Below are 15,098 nucleotides of genomic sequence, written 5' to 3' on the forward strand. Positions count from 1 at the left end.
AATTAGCAGTTTAAATCCAACTACAAGTAGTTTGAGTCATTTTTCGAATCTATACGTGTACGTATTACAAAAACTTATAACTCTATAGACTACAACTAATTTTGGCCCTTTTGAAAGAATTCTATTCGCAAAGTATTGTATTAGCAAACTCCTGCATGCTGACTAAATAAAATAGTAAACTATAATACACTAAATAATAATAGTAATTGGGGTGAAAGGACAAATTTGTATTTTGTGCCATTTGGTCCTGTTGTGCCAGTTTGTCAACAGGTGATCAATTTAAAAAAAATAAACCCACTTTTGAAAACTACAAATGATCATGGGCTGTTGATTAGTGCAGAGCACATCCAGACTGGTTAGGTAGGGAAAAAGCTTTTCAACAGACAAATCTAAACAGATAAGAAATTTATTTCATGAGGATTAAAGAGTGAAACTTAAATCTCTCTGTTAAGTCTCTTTCCCCCTCATTTGGCTGTGAATTAAAAAAATAATTATCAAAAATTCTTTAATTTGTCTTGCTGTTGGCTTCACATGTTAATATTACCCATAACCTCACCCAGCATTCACGATAATTAGCAAAATTTATTTAAATTTATAAATTTATGTTATCACTCCAAAGATACCTGGGTACCTGCAATGGTGTTTATTTTGAGCTCTTTGAAAAACAGACCACTTGAGATGAGCTACTGGATACTTCTCCATGCAAATTATATGCATATATAAATGTACCACTGTCTCTTATTATAAGTCTTTAAAGATCATCATCACTCTCCAGACTTTGGGGTTTGTGATATTGAAGCTTACATCAACAATTAAAGGATGTCTGATTTCTTCATACTGATTGATGTAGCAACAGATGCTAAAATATGTGGCCCAGATCCTAGCATGATTTGTCACTGTGACTTACGTCATCACATGATGTTATTTCTGCTCCTTGATTGGTTAATTCCCAAACCCACAAAGAGTTTTCAGAATCAGTGTGAATGCTTCTGGAGTGAACACTCAAGCTAGTCTACACATACACTGTGCTGCTGTAGCATGTCTGGTGAAGACACTCTATGCCGACGAGAGAGCTCCCACCTCTATGAGAGGCTCTCCTGCTGACATAGCACTGTCCACACCAGCGCTCAGGTCGGTGTAACTTACATCACTCAAGCTGAGCAACATAAGTGGTGGTGTACAAGCCCCCATACAGTTACATATTTGCACAAGTATTTGTGACATTTTAACTTTAATTGAATGCACTTGTGGGTAAAACCTTGTTTACCTGAATGTTTGCAAATGACCATAAGATTTCCTGCAAATGGTGTGTCAACACTAAAGAAACTGACTGTACTAAGAAATGTCTGTCACTTTCCCGATCTGGAAGATACTTACTTCAAAAGGGTTCTGTGACGATTAGTAACTTGATATTGGGAGAGCTCTGTGAAGATGAAATATGGTATACAAGTGCTAATTGTCATTATTTATTAATCATACACATAATGGGTTTGTGAACAAAGTCTTTCTGCGGCCCTTTGAAAATTTACTGCATCATGTTCAGAATCATCTCCTACTGCATTGTCAAAAAATTACAAGCCTCACAGCCAATGTATGCAACTTGTGTAGACTGTCTGTCTGAACAAATGGCATGTCTTTGTTTTGGCATTTTAACTTTGCATTTACATTCTGCTTTTCCTGTTGAAAGCACTTTACCAATGGCTACGTTTGTATTTGCTTTCTGTATCAATATAAATACCTGTTTCTTCCACCATGCAAACCAATTGCTTTCTAATTTGGAATGGGCAGCTTTCAGAACAAATTAAACTAGCCTAGCGCATCAGAAAACTAAAGAAATTGTGCTATGAAAGGAAAGACAGAGATGACTTTTTTCCTCTCCCTTTGTAAACATCTCCACCTGCTCTCCCATTTGCCAGGCTGTTTTAGGCGTTGTGCATTCAGTATTATGGAACTTTTGCTATGAGCTATTCAGTAAGAATTTAGAGTAGGAATTACCTAATTACAACCAAGAAGTTCCAGGGGTGGTATTTATACTGGCAGCTGTGGATTATCCTTCAGCTACTGGGAAAATATTTGTTCCAGTACAGCTGAACAACAGTAAGTGATGTTTTTACAGTAGTTCACAGGGTTAAAAATTTGAGAGAGCGCAACTGGAACAATTGGATGGGACCTTCTCAGACAGACTGGAGCATATGTGCAGGGTGGAGTGGGTAATCTGTGGGTGGCGATGGCAGCACAATAAGGATGCTGTATTAACGTTTTTTATAAAACATAAATCTGCTCAGCCTGATGCCTCATGTACCAATACTAAGGCTTTGTTGTAGGATCTGTGTGTCCTTTGGCTTCACTTTCCCAACACTGTGATTCCAACTGCACAGTTCTGCTTTCCATGACAGGATTCCCTGAACCAGTATCAAACAATATTAGTGCTGATAATTTGTTTGGCAGTAAAGTGGTTGCCAAAAAAACCCCACTCACTCATGGATCTCAGTCACCCTGTGTGCAGTGATTCACCAACTTTTCCAAATCCATATCTGGGATCTTGACAAATGCTTTTTGCAGAGTAGCAGACATCATCATTCTATGAACAAATAGTATCACAGCAGTGAAATCATACATGCCAGAAAGTGATTCATGTTTTCAACTTTATTTCCATTTCCTTTATTTTAACCCAGCAGTAGCAGGCATTTAACTTTTGACATTTTCTACCAACACACATCTCCACGTTGAATTCATTTTATTAATAAGAGACAAAAATTTCCTAGGAAGAGCGCTACTAATTTGGACAAGTCACACAAGTAATTCCACAATTACTTGATTCTTTTTTGCTGTTGCTAAGCTTCTTTTTGCCGTGGTGCTCTAGGTTTGACTCCCATTGACTGAACCAAAGGGAAATCAATGCAAGATTCTTTCTGGGGATTGACAGGATGAGAGAATGTGGCTCTGCTTGTGCATAACTTTTTCCTTTAATTTCCTCTGTGTTGTAGTTCTCACTCTCAATGATCTTCAATACCTTGATCTAAGATCAGAATCATGGGACCAGGCAGCCATTCACAGATTCTCGTCACCATAACTTTCCATCTCCAAGACCAAGATGTGAGATAAAAACCCAAACTGATGTGTACAATAAAAAACAGAAGAGTCAGAATCTTGTAACAAGTGGGGATTTTTTTTCCTTTTCCTGTTATAAAGTTTTCTAAAATCCCAGCCTTAAGAGTTCCAATCTGAATGATTTATGGAAGCAGGAAGATAACAGCAGGTTTGTGTGAGGCTGAATTAGATGGGGTCCAAAATGAGTGACATACCTTGTAATGAAGTATAGTTGACAGGTCTGCTCCTTGTACCAGCCCATTCATCCCCTAGGCTACTAAAATACTGTCAACATTTCAAGGAATGATGATCTAAGGTCACTCCAAAACATGAGTGGCTGCATGGACGTCAGACAGAGCCTTAAGTTGTGTGAGGTCTTAATGATGTAACTCCATCCAGCTCACTTCCTGCCTGTGGCTGGTTCCCTATTCACCACTCATCCATCATCCCCCTCTGCCAAGTTGCCATCCAAGCACAAAGGCTACTGAGGTATATAGCAAACTGGCCAGCACAACAGGAATGCAGGAAGCTAAGAGAGAGAGGAGACATTTGGAGAAGAATTCTCATGTTGACTGCACCATACTTACCTGTGTCACAAATGGGGAATCAACAGAGAGGCTGCATAGGGAGGAATGGTTACAGCAAGCTAGACTGGGTAATACATTTAAGTCCCCTTTTACTGGAGCTGACAACTATTTAGCAGTGTGGTGCAAGGTCCCTTGATATGCAAATTCCTATGTAACTCTGGAAGTAGCCTGGGTAAGGCTACCACAGTGAAGCACTCAGTGGGCCAATTAAAAATCTTCTTACATTCAGAAGTTACAAAGCATGAAGAAGCCAGAATTATTTGGGATTTTAATTCATAATTTTTCTGTCACCAAATCAACATCCTCTTGACCGATGTCTGAATCAATTTCAGAAACTTTTAAACATTTCTTCTATTGCTGTTGATTTTTTTAAAAACATAATTCTGCTATCCTTACATGCAAAATAGTGCATAGATTATAGTGTTTTCCTTTCATACATACAAACCCCAGTAAAAAAAGTTGAATACAATATACACAGTGGGAAATATAATCCTGGAATATGTGTCAATGACGTGATTGTTCTGCAAAATAATCCTGCCCACATTTCCTTTCAAGGATCTCTTCCTTTTTATGCGGGTTGCATCCAGGTTTGGGATGCTGGCCGCCCGTCCCCGGGCTGAGCTCTCTTCAGAGTGGACCGCAAAGGTGGTCATATCAATGTCAGCCTCATTGTCGTGATAGCAGCCATCAAAGGCCATTGCTTGTACTGCATCAATGTTATACATTCCTGAAACCTGGCAACAGAGAATTATTGTGTGAGAAAGCAGCAGCCATTGGAGTGCTAAATAATGAAGCTTTATCCACTGAATAATCATCCACATGGAGGCTCTGTCTGCTAATGGATGTGCTAGATGGAAAAAAAATGTGGCTACCTCATAACATGAGCAAGTGAATACCAACCTGTGGGAATTGCTTAGTATCAGCAGCACCATGTTAACTACAGCTAGAACACCTCATAACATTTTCTATGAATATTCTCTTGAATAAAACAGTGAATTCATTGGCGCTATATGAGCACCCTTGTGAGCATGCCATGTGACCTCTCTCACCAATAAAAAATAACTAAAAGAAATTGGGGGAAGGGAGAAAGGAGAAATGGCCCTTCCTTTTCAGGAAGCAGGAGTAGGGAGACCCCATTGGCCATCAGGATGTGGGGAGATCCCATCCCACTCAGGATCCCAGAATAAAGAAAGATGGGGCCCTCAACTACCAGGAATGAGGAGAAAGAGTTGATGGAGACCTTCCCTCTCAGTGACCAGAAGGGGCAGAGAAAGTATGGACAGACTCTCACTCCCACCTCCCCAGGAGAGAAATAAAAGTATGGAGTCCCCTTATCTTCTCCCACCAGAAGAATCAGGGAGTGTAGACCTACTCAGGATCCAAGAGAGGGGACGTACCTTCCCTCCCATCAGCCAAGCGGAGGAAAGAATGAATAATCAATCAGTCACTGAGCAGAGACAAACACAGTCATAGCACACACGTCACAGAATGCAATGGCATGTTGCTGTATTTGGATTACTTTGTGGCTTCTGTGAGGCTGTCTGACAACAACAACACACACACACATTTGTACCTTCCCTCTTTTTTTGAGTTGTTTTCTCTCTTCTGCTGTGGTGAGATAATTCACAGCTGCGTATTCAATGACGGACAGGAAGACAAAAAGAAAACTGATCCATAAGTATACATCCACAGCTTTTATGTAAGACACCTGAGGCATTGAGGCACTTACTCCTGTAATTATGGTTGACATGGTCAGCACAGTAGTTATACCTGCCAAAGAAAGAAGCAATTAACACAAAACAAGATCCAATTGTTTTTATCTAACTGGCCACCAATTGCTTGATCAGCAAAGGTTTGTGGGTGCAACCAGTTGATCCCCCTTTCAACTCTTTGTACAGGCTATGAAATGTGGAGTGTACCATGAAGGGCCATTTTACAGGGTCTACCAAATACACCACCAGATTCATTAGGTCACCTCTGTGTTCATTCTGTGGAAAATCGGATGATCACATAAAGGACTACAATGTGCCTAGTCCTAGCTCTGCATGAGTGTAAACAGAGAGGATGGTCCTTGTGATTCCATATGAGGTCCAGGAAACCGAAGTACCAACAGCAGCACTAGAAAATGAGTAAGAACTGGAGTGAAGACAGGGCTGTGGTCAGCACACCTAGGCTGGTGCCGGGGACAGTGTGTCCAATGGATCCTGTTAAAAGTTGCAGAAGATGCCACCGCTGTGTGTGCTGGGCCTAATTAATTTCTCATTGACACCAGCATTCATCAAGACTATATCAACTGAAATCAGTGGAATTACATCAGTGTAAAACTAGCGTAAGTGAGGGGAATATCAGGCCTGTTGTGTCTACCTCAGGCATTATGCCTCTGGGAGCTACTACGGGAGCAATACTCTTTCCTATTCTCTTTCTCACTCCCTCCCTAAGCACAGCCAGCGCCTTAAAAACCACAATCAAGCCAAACAATTTTCCCAATAATTCACTTTAGAAATTAGGAAGGTATTTTTTAGATTACTATGGAAGCTCCTTGACAAGCAGGTGGGAGGAGGGATCCCCCCACTCAATTCTAGCAACTGAGGAGAGACCCAAGAGATTCATTGTGTTGTACAATGACATTATGTCATGTAACATGAGTACAGTGTGAAGTGTCGTGATGGCACATCATTGTCACACATTGACTCAAAGGAAAAAATAACACAACAGGACCTTGTGATCTAAGCTACATCTCTGCAACCCTAAATGGAGAAGTGATTCTCCAGCTGTTAAATACCAAGTGCCGCCTCTCTTTATTTTGGGTAGTGCACTGGCCACAATGGAAATAACTTTAAAGGGATGGGGACTGACTACATAGGAATTGCCATATCAGAACAGACCAACTGACTTTCACAGACTGATATCCTCTTTCCAATACTGCTCAGAGCCAGATGCTTCAGAGGGAAGTCTTAATACATGCCACTATGCCAGGGGTCGGCAACCGATGGCACGTGTGCCAAAGATGGTACGTGAGCCAATTTTTAATTGCACGTGGCTGCCCGCTGGGACTCCGCATGCCATTAAAAACCCTGCCGACGCGGCAAGCCACGGGGTCCGCGGTCCCAGGCAGGAGTGCCGGACCAAGCGCAGCAAGCCTCCGCCCCCCCTCCCCCCTTCCCCTAGAGCCCTGCTGCCATGCGTGCAGCGCTCTGGCGGGCGGGGCAGAGCAGGGCTGCGTGGGTGGCGGCGGTGGCAGGGCTCCGGATGGGCAAGGAGCCTCATGGTAAGGGGGCCGTCTCCGGGACCGGGGGGGGTTGAGTAAGGGCTGGGGGCAGTCAAGGGACAGGGAGCAAGGGTGGGTGGACCGGGGGGGGGGTGGGGGGTCTCTGGAGGGGCAGTCAGGAGCAGGGGGGTGGATGGGGCATGGGAGTCCTGGGTCTGTTGGGGGATGGATAGGGTCAGGGCAGTCAGGGACAGGGACAAAGGGTCCTGGGAAAGCAGTTTAGGGTGTGGGGGGGCTCTGGAGGTGGTCAGGGGACAAGGAGCTGTGGGGTGTTGGATGAGTTTCGGAGTCGGGGCTGTCAAGCAGGGGTGGAGAGGGTTGGGGCACAGGGAGGGGGTGGTTGATGGGTCCAAATTCTGGGGGTCCTGTCAGGGACGGGGAGAGGTTAGATAGGCATGGGAGTCCTGGGGGTCTGTCGGGTGTGGCGTGGTGGATAAAAGTGGGACAGTCAGGGACAGGTAAGGGTACGGTTCTAGGGGGGCATCAGGAATAAGGGGCAGAGGAGGCTAGATAGGTGTGGGTCCCAGAAGGGTAGTTGGACAAGGAGCTGGGAAAGCGGGGGCAGTCACCCAGCCCTGAGCCCTGACCCCCACACAATACACACCAGCCCTCTGCCTGAGGCCCTATACCACGCCCTCTGACTCCTTCACCGCCCCCATGACCAGCCCTGACTGGCACCTCCACACTATACCCAGCCCCCCACCCTGACACCTGCACCCCCCTCGACATCCCGCCCTCTGCCCTGACTCTTGCACCCCCCACATCCAGCCCTCCCACATCCCATGCACCTGCACACCCCACCCCCACCTGAGCACCAACGGGAGCCCTCCACCCTCACTCACATTCCCACCGCACCCTCACACCACAGGAGCTCCCAGTAATGCCCCACACCCAAACCTCGTCCAAACCCGAGCCCCCTCCTTCATTTTAGCTCCTGGCCAGACCCTTCACCCCCAGCCCTGTGCTCGGTCCACTCCAACTCTCAGCTCAGTGCAGAGAGAGGAAGAGAATGGGCCAGAACCAGGGAGAAGGTAGGTACCCACTGTATGTGGGCAGGGCCGGGACCCTAGACTGGCAGCAAGCTGAGCGGGTCCGGCAGCCGGGATCCCAGCTGGCTGGAGCTGGAGGATGGAACCCCTGAGCGGCAGTATGCTGAGCCGCTCAGCCCACTGCCAGTCTGGGGTCCCGGCCACCAGCCCCACACAGCCTGTTGCTGGTCTGGGGTTCTGGCTGCCAGACCTTTCCCAGCTGGGGTTCCGGCCACAGGCCCCACTCAGCCCACTGCCAGCCTAGGTGAACAGAACCCCAGACCAGTAGCAGGCTGAGTGGGTCAGTGGCGTAAGATCAACATTTTAATTTAATTGAAGCTTCTTAAACATTTTGAAAACCTTGTTTATTTTACAATACAACACTAGTTTAGTTATATAATATATAGACTTGTAGAGAGAGACCTTCTAAAAAACATTAAAATGTATGACCGGCACATGAAATCTTAAATTAGAGTGAATAAATGAAGACTCGGCACACCACTTCTGAAAGGTTGCCGACCCCTACGCTGTGCAATATCCCACAATGGGTTGGGGGGAGAGTGAGTTATTTCTTCCTGACCTCTGTTGCTGATGAGGATATGGTCTGAAGGGTAAATCAAGACTGGATATATTTATAAAAGATTTGCTTTAGCTCAAAACAGAGGTTATATGCTTGATGCTATTGTTGGGTGAAATTCTATGGCCTGTGTTATGCAGGAAATCAGACTAAATGATCATTAAATGGTCCCTTCTGGGCTTAAATGCTATAAATCTATGAACTGTAGATGCTTTAAATGCAAAACAACTGAACCATCTTTGAAATTTTTAATTATTTCCGTAACAGTGGGACAAAATCAGCTGGTTTACACAGGCATAACTCAGGGCACAAGGCCACTGGTGTCAGAAAATCAACCTTCACTGGTGCAAGCCACTTTCAATCCCTTCTCAACTAGAGGATTAGAAGCCAACTATTGCAGCCCCAGTGGTGGGAGAGGCTGGGTGGGAATGGGATGTAGCCAAGATAGGTTTCCCACAGTATTCTTGTCGGCAAGTAAAAGTAGTATGGGCTGGACGAATGGACTATAAGGTGGATAGAAAGCTGGCTAAATCGTCGGGCTCAACAGGTAGTGATAAATGACTCCATGTCTAGTTGGCAGCTGGTCTCAAGCAGAGTGCCCCAAGGGTCAGTCTTGGGGCCGGTTTCGTTCAATATCTTCATTAATGATTTGGAGGATGGTGTGGACTGCACCCTCAGCAAGTTTGCAGTTGATACTAAACTGGGAGGAGTGGTAGATAACGCTGGAGAGTAGGGATAGGATACAGAGGGACCTAGACAAATTAGAGGATTGGGACAAAAGAAATCTGATGAGGTTCAGCAGAGTCCTGCACTTAGGATGGAAGAATCCCATGCACTGTTACGGACTAGGGACCAAGTGGCTAAGAAGCAGTTCTGCAGAAAAGGACCTNTCATTCCATTTTGAAGCACCTAGCATTGGCCAAACAGGGCAATTATCAAGTGATTCATCCAGTCCCAGCATCTGGGAGTCAGAGGCTTAGGGACACCCAGGGCATGGGGTTGTATCCCTGATCATCTTGGTTAACAGCCAGCAATGGAGCTATCTTCCCTGAAGGTATCTAATTCTTTTTTTGAACTTAATTATACTTTTGGCCTTCACAACATAACCCTGGCAATGAGTTCCACTGGTTGACTGTGCATTGTGTGAAAAAGTACTTCCTTTTATTTGTATTTTTTTTAAACCTCCTACCTATTAATTTCATTGAGTGACCCGTGGTTCTTGTGCTATACAAAGGGGTAGCACTTTCTTATTGGCTTTCTCCACTCCATTAATGACTTAATAGGCCTCTATCATATTCCCCTTAGTCATCTCTTTTCTAATCTTAATTTCTCCTTGTATGGAAGCTGTGCTATAGCCTTAATGACTTTTGTTGCCCTTCTCTGTACCTTTTCCATTTCTAACATCTCGTTTAAGACTGGGCAGCCAGAACTGCATGCACTATTGAAGGGGTCGGTTTACCATGGTTTTATATAGTGGCATTATGATATTTTCAGTCTTATTATCTATCCCTTCCCTAATGCTTCCTAGCATTCAGTTAGCTTTTTTGACTGCAGCTGCACATGGAGTGGGTGTTTTTCAGAGAACGAGCCACGTTGACTCTAAGATCTTTCTTGAGTGGTCACAGCTAATTTAGACCCAATGATTTGGTATGTATAGTTGGGACTTGATCATTTCCCCTCTATATGACATTGGTGAGGCCTCATCTGGAGGACTGTGTCCAGTTTTGGGCCCCACACTACAAGGATATGGAAAAATTTGGAAAGAGTCCAGTGGAGGGCAACAAAAATGATTAGGGGGCTGGAGCACATGACTTATGAGGAGAGGCTGAGGGAACTGGGATTGTTTAGTCTGCAGACGAGAAGAATGAGGGGGGATTTGATAGCTGCTTTCAACTACCTTAAAGAGGGTTCCAAAGAGGATGGATCTAGACTGTTCTCAGTGGTACCAGATGACAGAACAAGGAGTAATGGTCTCAAGTTGCAGTGGGGGAGGTTTAGGTTGGATATTAGGAAAAACTTGTTCACTCAGAGAGTGGTGAAGCAATGGAATGGGTTACCTAGGGAGGTGGTGGAATCTCCTTCCCTAAAGGTTTTTAAGGTCAGGCTTGACAAAGCCCTGGTTGGGATGATTTAGTTGGGGATTGGTCCTACATTGAGCAGGGGGTTGGACTAGATGACCCCCTGAGATCCCTTCCAACCCTGATATTCTATTATTCTATACCTGTGGATTGCTATCCATACTTGGTAGATGAACAGATGCTGTGACCCCTTATTCATATAACTATCTCATGTTACGCTGAATTTGCTTTGCTATTTTGCCTCAATAATGTTTTGTAGCAGTGGGCTCCAAAGGGTGATTATGTGTGTAAAAATGTATTGCTTTTTATCCATTGTAAGGCCCTCATATTGGTGGGTGCTGAGTGCCTACAACGACCAAGCCAATCAATAATTAGCAAAAATTAGCTATTTTTCATCAAAAGCTAATTAGAAACAATTCTGATCAGATTCATGACAGATGAGAATGGGAACATATGTTATGGGAGTTTTGCCAAATGTTCCCACCTACATTTCATTTTGACAGAAAAGTTCCTACTGGCTCACTGGTTTGAGCATTGGCCTGCTAAACTCAGGGTGGAGAGTTCAATTCTTGAGGGGGCCATTTAGGGATCTAGGGCAAAAATCTGGCTGGGGATTGGGCCTGCTTTGAGCAGGGGGTTGGACTAGATGACCTCCTGAGATCCCTTCCAACCCTATGATTCAATGCACAAAGCCTAATTCACCATTGTCCTACTCCAGTTTTATGCTGGTTTAACTCTACTGAAATCTACAATGACGTTATCTTCCCCTCTCCTCTCTGCAGATTCTCTTACATGGTACATTTCAAACTCCAGTGTTCAACTGAGTAAACCTATGTATTAAAAAGGTATACACATTATGGAAACCAATGTGCATTGCATATATAGGACTACAGCTTTATAAAACAATCAAGTTTCCAAACCATTCCTGTTAAACCTGACTGGAAATTATCTAAACTATGCTGTTGGAATGCAGACAAATTCTTTTGAATCTATAGCAATTCACATATAATTTAAAGAAAGAAAACTGCTAACTTGCTGACTTCAGTAGAGCACAGTCTTATCAACATTTTTAGATCACCTTTTGAGACTCAAGAATTTTTACTTTATAAAATAATGCATGATAGTTTTCCCATACTTAAAGAGAAACAGGAGTTTCATTTATAGCAGTAGACAGGATATCTCCTAACTACTTTTCTTAAACCAACAAATAATTTATATCTTATCTTCTGATATATTATAAATTATTGATTGTTCCAATAAAAAGGAATCACATTCTTTACAGGTCTCCTTTTTCCTCACGGATCAATATGGTGACAGAAAAACATTTTCTTTAGCAGATCTAACTCCAGTTGATGTTGTTATTTTACACTAGAGCTCTCAAAGTGTTCCCTTGTCTGGTAAGTATGACAAAACAATCGGCTTCTGAGATCAAAGATGCTCTGATAGTACGAATGAATAATAGCAACGCCACCATTAATTGTTAAACCTATAGCAATGGGACTCGGAAGCATTACGGGTACATTTGATAGAGCAATATGTCTCCACTAGATTCTCAAACAGATGTTAGTCTTGGGGGAAAAAAACTGTATTAATTCCAAGCCCATTAGTGTTAATCTCCCATCAAAGACAGGGGTTTGAAATGATCTCAAGTGATCAATTGCTGAAGAAAATTATCATATCATAAAAAGTGACTAGTAAGTTTCTTATATACCCAATCCTGTGAGTGTTGAAGCCAGAAGGGTGCATAGGTCAGGCCTTTACTGAGCAAAGTGTTAAGGCACCAAACGCAAAATTTTCAAAAGCACTTAAGTGACACAAGAGCCTAGGTCCTATTTTCAAAAGTGACTTAGGCACCAAGGCTCCGATGTGACTACCTGCATTGTTAGGCACCTAAATACCTTTGAAAATCTGGTCTTAAGCAGGTTAGACACCTAACTCCCATTGATTTCAAGGAGGGAGTTAGGCACCTAGCACGATTTTCAAAACCACCAAAACAGGTTAGGTACCTATCTGAATCTTTAGATGCCTAGATACCTTTGAAAATCAAGCCCTAAATACCTATGTCAACTTTTGACAATGAGACTTAGGTTGATAAGTAACATAGGGACTTTTTTAAATTTTACCCCATGCATTTTAATACAACATAACATTTAGAAATGCAGCATAACCCAACTCTAAATGATAGAATCAAAATATTAATCTGCTTCACAGCACTATTCTATAGCACTTACAACATCACTGAGAAACTGCTCACTTTGTGTGTGGAGGGAAATCATCCCTTTCCTAGAGTCCACACACAGGGACTTCTGTTTGTGCACAGATCTCAATCTCCTATAGGGGGTGTATGATGTCAGCAGCCTCTGGGGCACTGCCAGCTGTCCAGGAACCCACTGAGAATCCTGCATGGGTTTGAAGATTCATACAAGTGTTGGAGGTGGGTTCAGGCCAGGCTGGCATGCATATTTTCCTCTCCTCCACTCCAAGTCCATATTAACTTTTCCTCAGCACTCCCTGCTCCTTCTGTATTACAGAACATCGCCTTGTGGGGTGGGGAGGCGAATGGCTTTCCCAGGGCCAGTGCTACCATTAAGGCAGACTAGGCGCCAAGATTTGGGTGGCGCCAAAAAGCGGTGCCCCCAATTTTTTTTTTTTATAGTGGTTCCTCCCTTATCATCAGCTGTTTGGTGCCGCAAGCCTGAGAGGGGAGGAGAATTAGAGCGGGGGCGGTGTGGAGAGGTGCTGCACGGCTCCCTGGGGGGGAGGGGGACCTGCCTCGGGGGAGTGCTGCATGGCTCCCTGGGGGAGGCGAGGGAGCTGCCGCGAGGGGGCGCCTCAGGGCAGGGGGAGGGAGCTACCGCGGGGGGGGGGGTCCTTAGGGGCAGGGGGTAGCAGGGAGCTGCTGCAGGCTGGGGGGGGGGGCAAGGTGGAAGTTTCACCTAGGGCGCAAAACTTCCTTGCACCAGCCCTGGGCTTTCCACAGGTATCTGTCAGAGGGATAAGTCCTGGCAGGACAGCCGCATTGCAGGCACACTTCTAGGGAGCCAGAAGGTGGGGGGCGGGGAAGGTCAATGGGCCCCTGAGCTAGTACAGAGTCACAAGTCCTCCACATGGATAACTCTGTGCCTCCTAAATATTCTCCCCTCCCCCCAAAATTTGCAGGATTTGGAAGGCCAGACTGCCTGCTTCGTCCACAGAGGAGCAAATTGATTCTTTGTGACAGCTGCATTTAAATGACATTCCATGATACCTCTCCCTCTAGTGCCCCGTCACACGTTTTGTAGCACAATAAAACTGATTTGTGGAGTGCAAAATTCCCCCTTTCCAAGGGCAGAGGCTGTATAATGGAATGGATATGTGAGGATGACAACGATGCTGTCACTCAGGCACCCATCTGATACGTGGCCACATACACACTGCAATCAGAACCCAGTTAAACTACCTAAAGCCTTCTTCCCTCTCCCTCCTATCCCTCTCCAAGACTAGACTGCAAAAAGGTTTACCCAGTGATACCCTGGCAGGAACAGCTCTTCTGTCAATCCAAAATGAAACCCAGGACAGCATCACCATCAGCATAGCTGGGAAATAGGATTGTAGCACAAAAAAGAAAATATGCCTTCTTAAGGCGAAGTTTATAAAAAGACGGTTGTACCAACCTGTTGAAAGAAAGAGAGCAGAGAAAAAAAAAGAGATCAATGTTTTCATAAATATAAGCACTCTTCTGACCAACCTCTGCTTTCCACTTTGCTTGCCCTTACATTATATTAGTATTGTGAGGAATAATAAATAAATAAATAAATTAAAGCCTTCATTTTATATCATGGCTTTCATCTCAAAGTGCTTTACAAACTGTTATCCACCCATCACTAAAATGGAGCTATGTCTGGAGTGAAACAGTACAGCTGTTTAAAGGTGCAGAAAAATACTACTTTTCAGTTGAGGACAGAAAATGAAAAATATTTAAACTGAAACTTCTGGGAGAATACAGGCAGGTGGAATATATGCATCCAAAATGGAATTTGGCCAGGACAGTGAGACTGACATCCCTGCTCCCATGAAAAGTGGCATGGGGTCTTTTATTGCTGCAGATGCTCAGAGTTGTTTTATGTTACAACAGTATGGTTCCTCTTCTAGCAACAGGCGTGGATGCTGGTTTAGAACTGATTTCAGAGAGAAGAGAGTGCCACCCACTAAATTACTAGGGTGACATTCTACAGCACTGGACGGTCTGGAGTTTAGAGACACATGGTGGGTCAGGTAATATCTTTTTTATTGCACCGTCTTCTGTTTAGTCATAGATAAAGGAGGGTTAGTGGGTTACAGATTGTTGCAATGATCCATAAATCCAGTGTCTTTATTAAGTCTGTGATTTTTAGTGTCTAACAAAGTTCTGAAGGTGAGCTCCCAGGCTCATCTTTTAAAGGTGTTGTGCAGATTTCCTTTGAGGATGAGGACTGATAGGTCAGATATGGA

At 44.1% G+C, this 15,098-nt stretch overlaps 1 protein-coding gene across 1 annotated transcript in view; it reads right to left on the reverse strand.

The window, feature by feature from the left end:
• Positions 1-3,926: 3,926 nt before the first annotated feature.
• Positions 3,927-15,098, reverse strand: part of GABRR3 (gamma-aminobutyric acid type A receptor subunit rho3) — a 61,602-nt gene continuing 50,430 nt past the window's right edge. The window contains exons 9-11 of the mRNA XM_075072856.1: positions 14,129-14,281; positions 5,251-5,447; positions 3,927-4,411 (exon numbers count right to left, since the gene is read on the reverse strand). Coding sequence (XP_074928957.1) covers positions 4,109-4,411; positions 5,251-5,447; positions 14,129-14,281 — 653 coding nt within the window. The 3' untranslated portion in view covers positions 3,927-4,108. The remainder of the gene's footprint in view (positions 4,412-5,250; positions 5,448-14,128; positions 14,282-15,098) is intronic.

Source organism: Chelonoidis abingdonii, chromosome 1 (genome assembly GCF_003597395.2).
Source record: "Chelonoidis abingdonii isolate Lonesome George chromosome 1, CheloAbing_2.0, whole genome shotgun sequence".
Lineage (NCBI taxonomy): Eukaryota > Metazoa > Chordata > Testudines > Testudinidae > Chelonoidis > Chelonoidis abingdonii.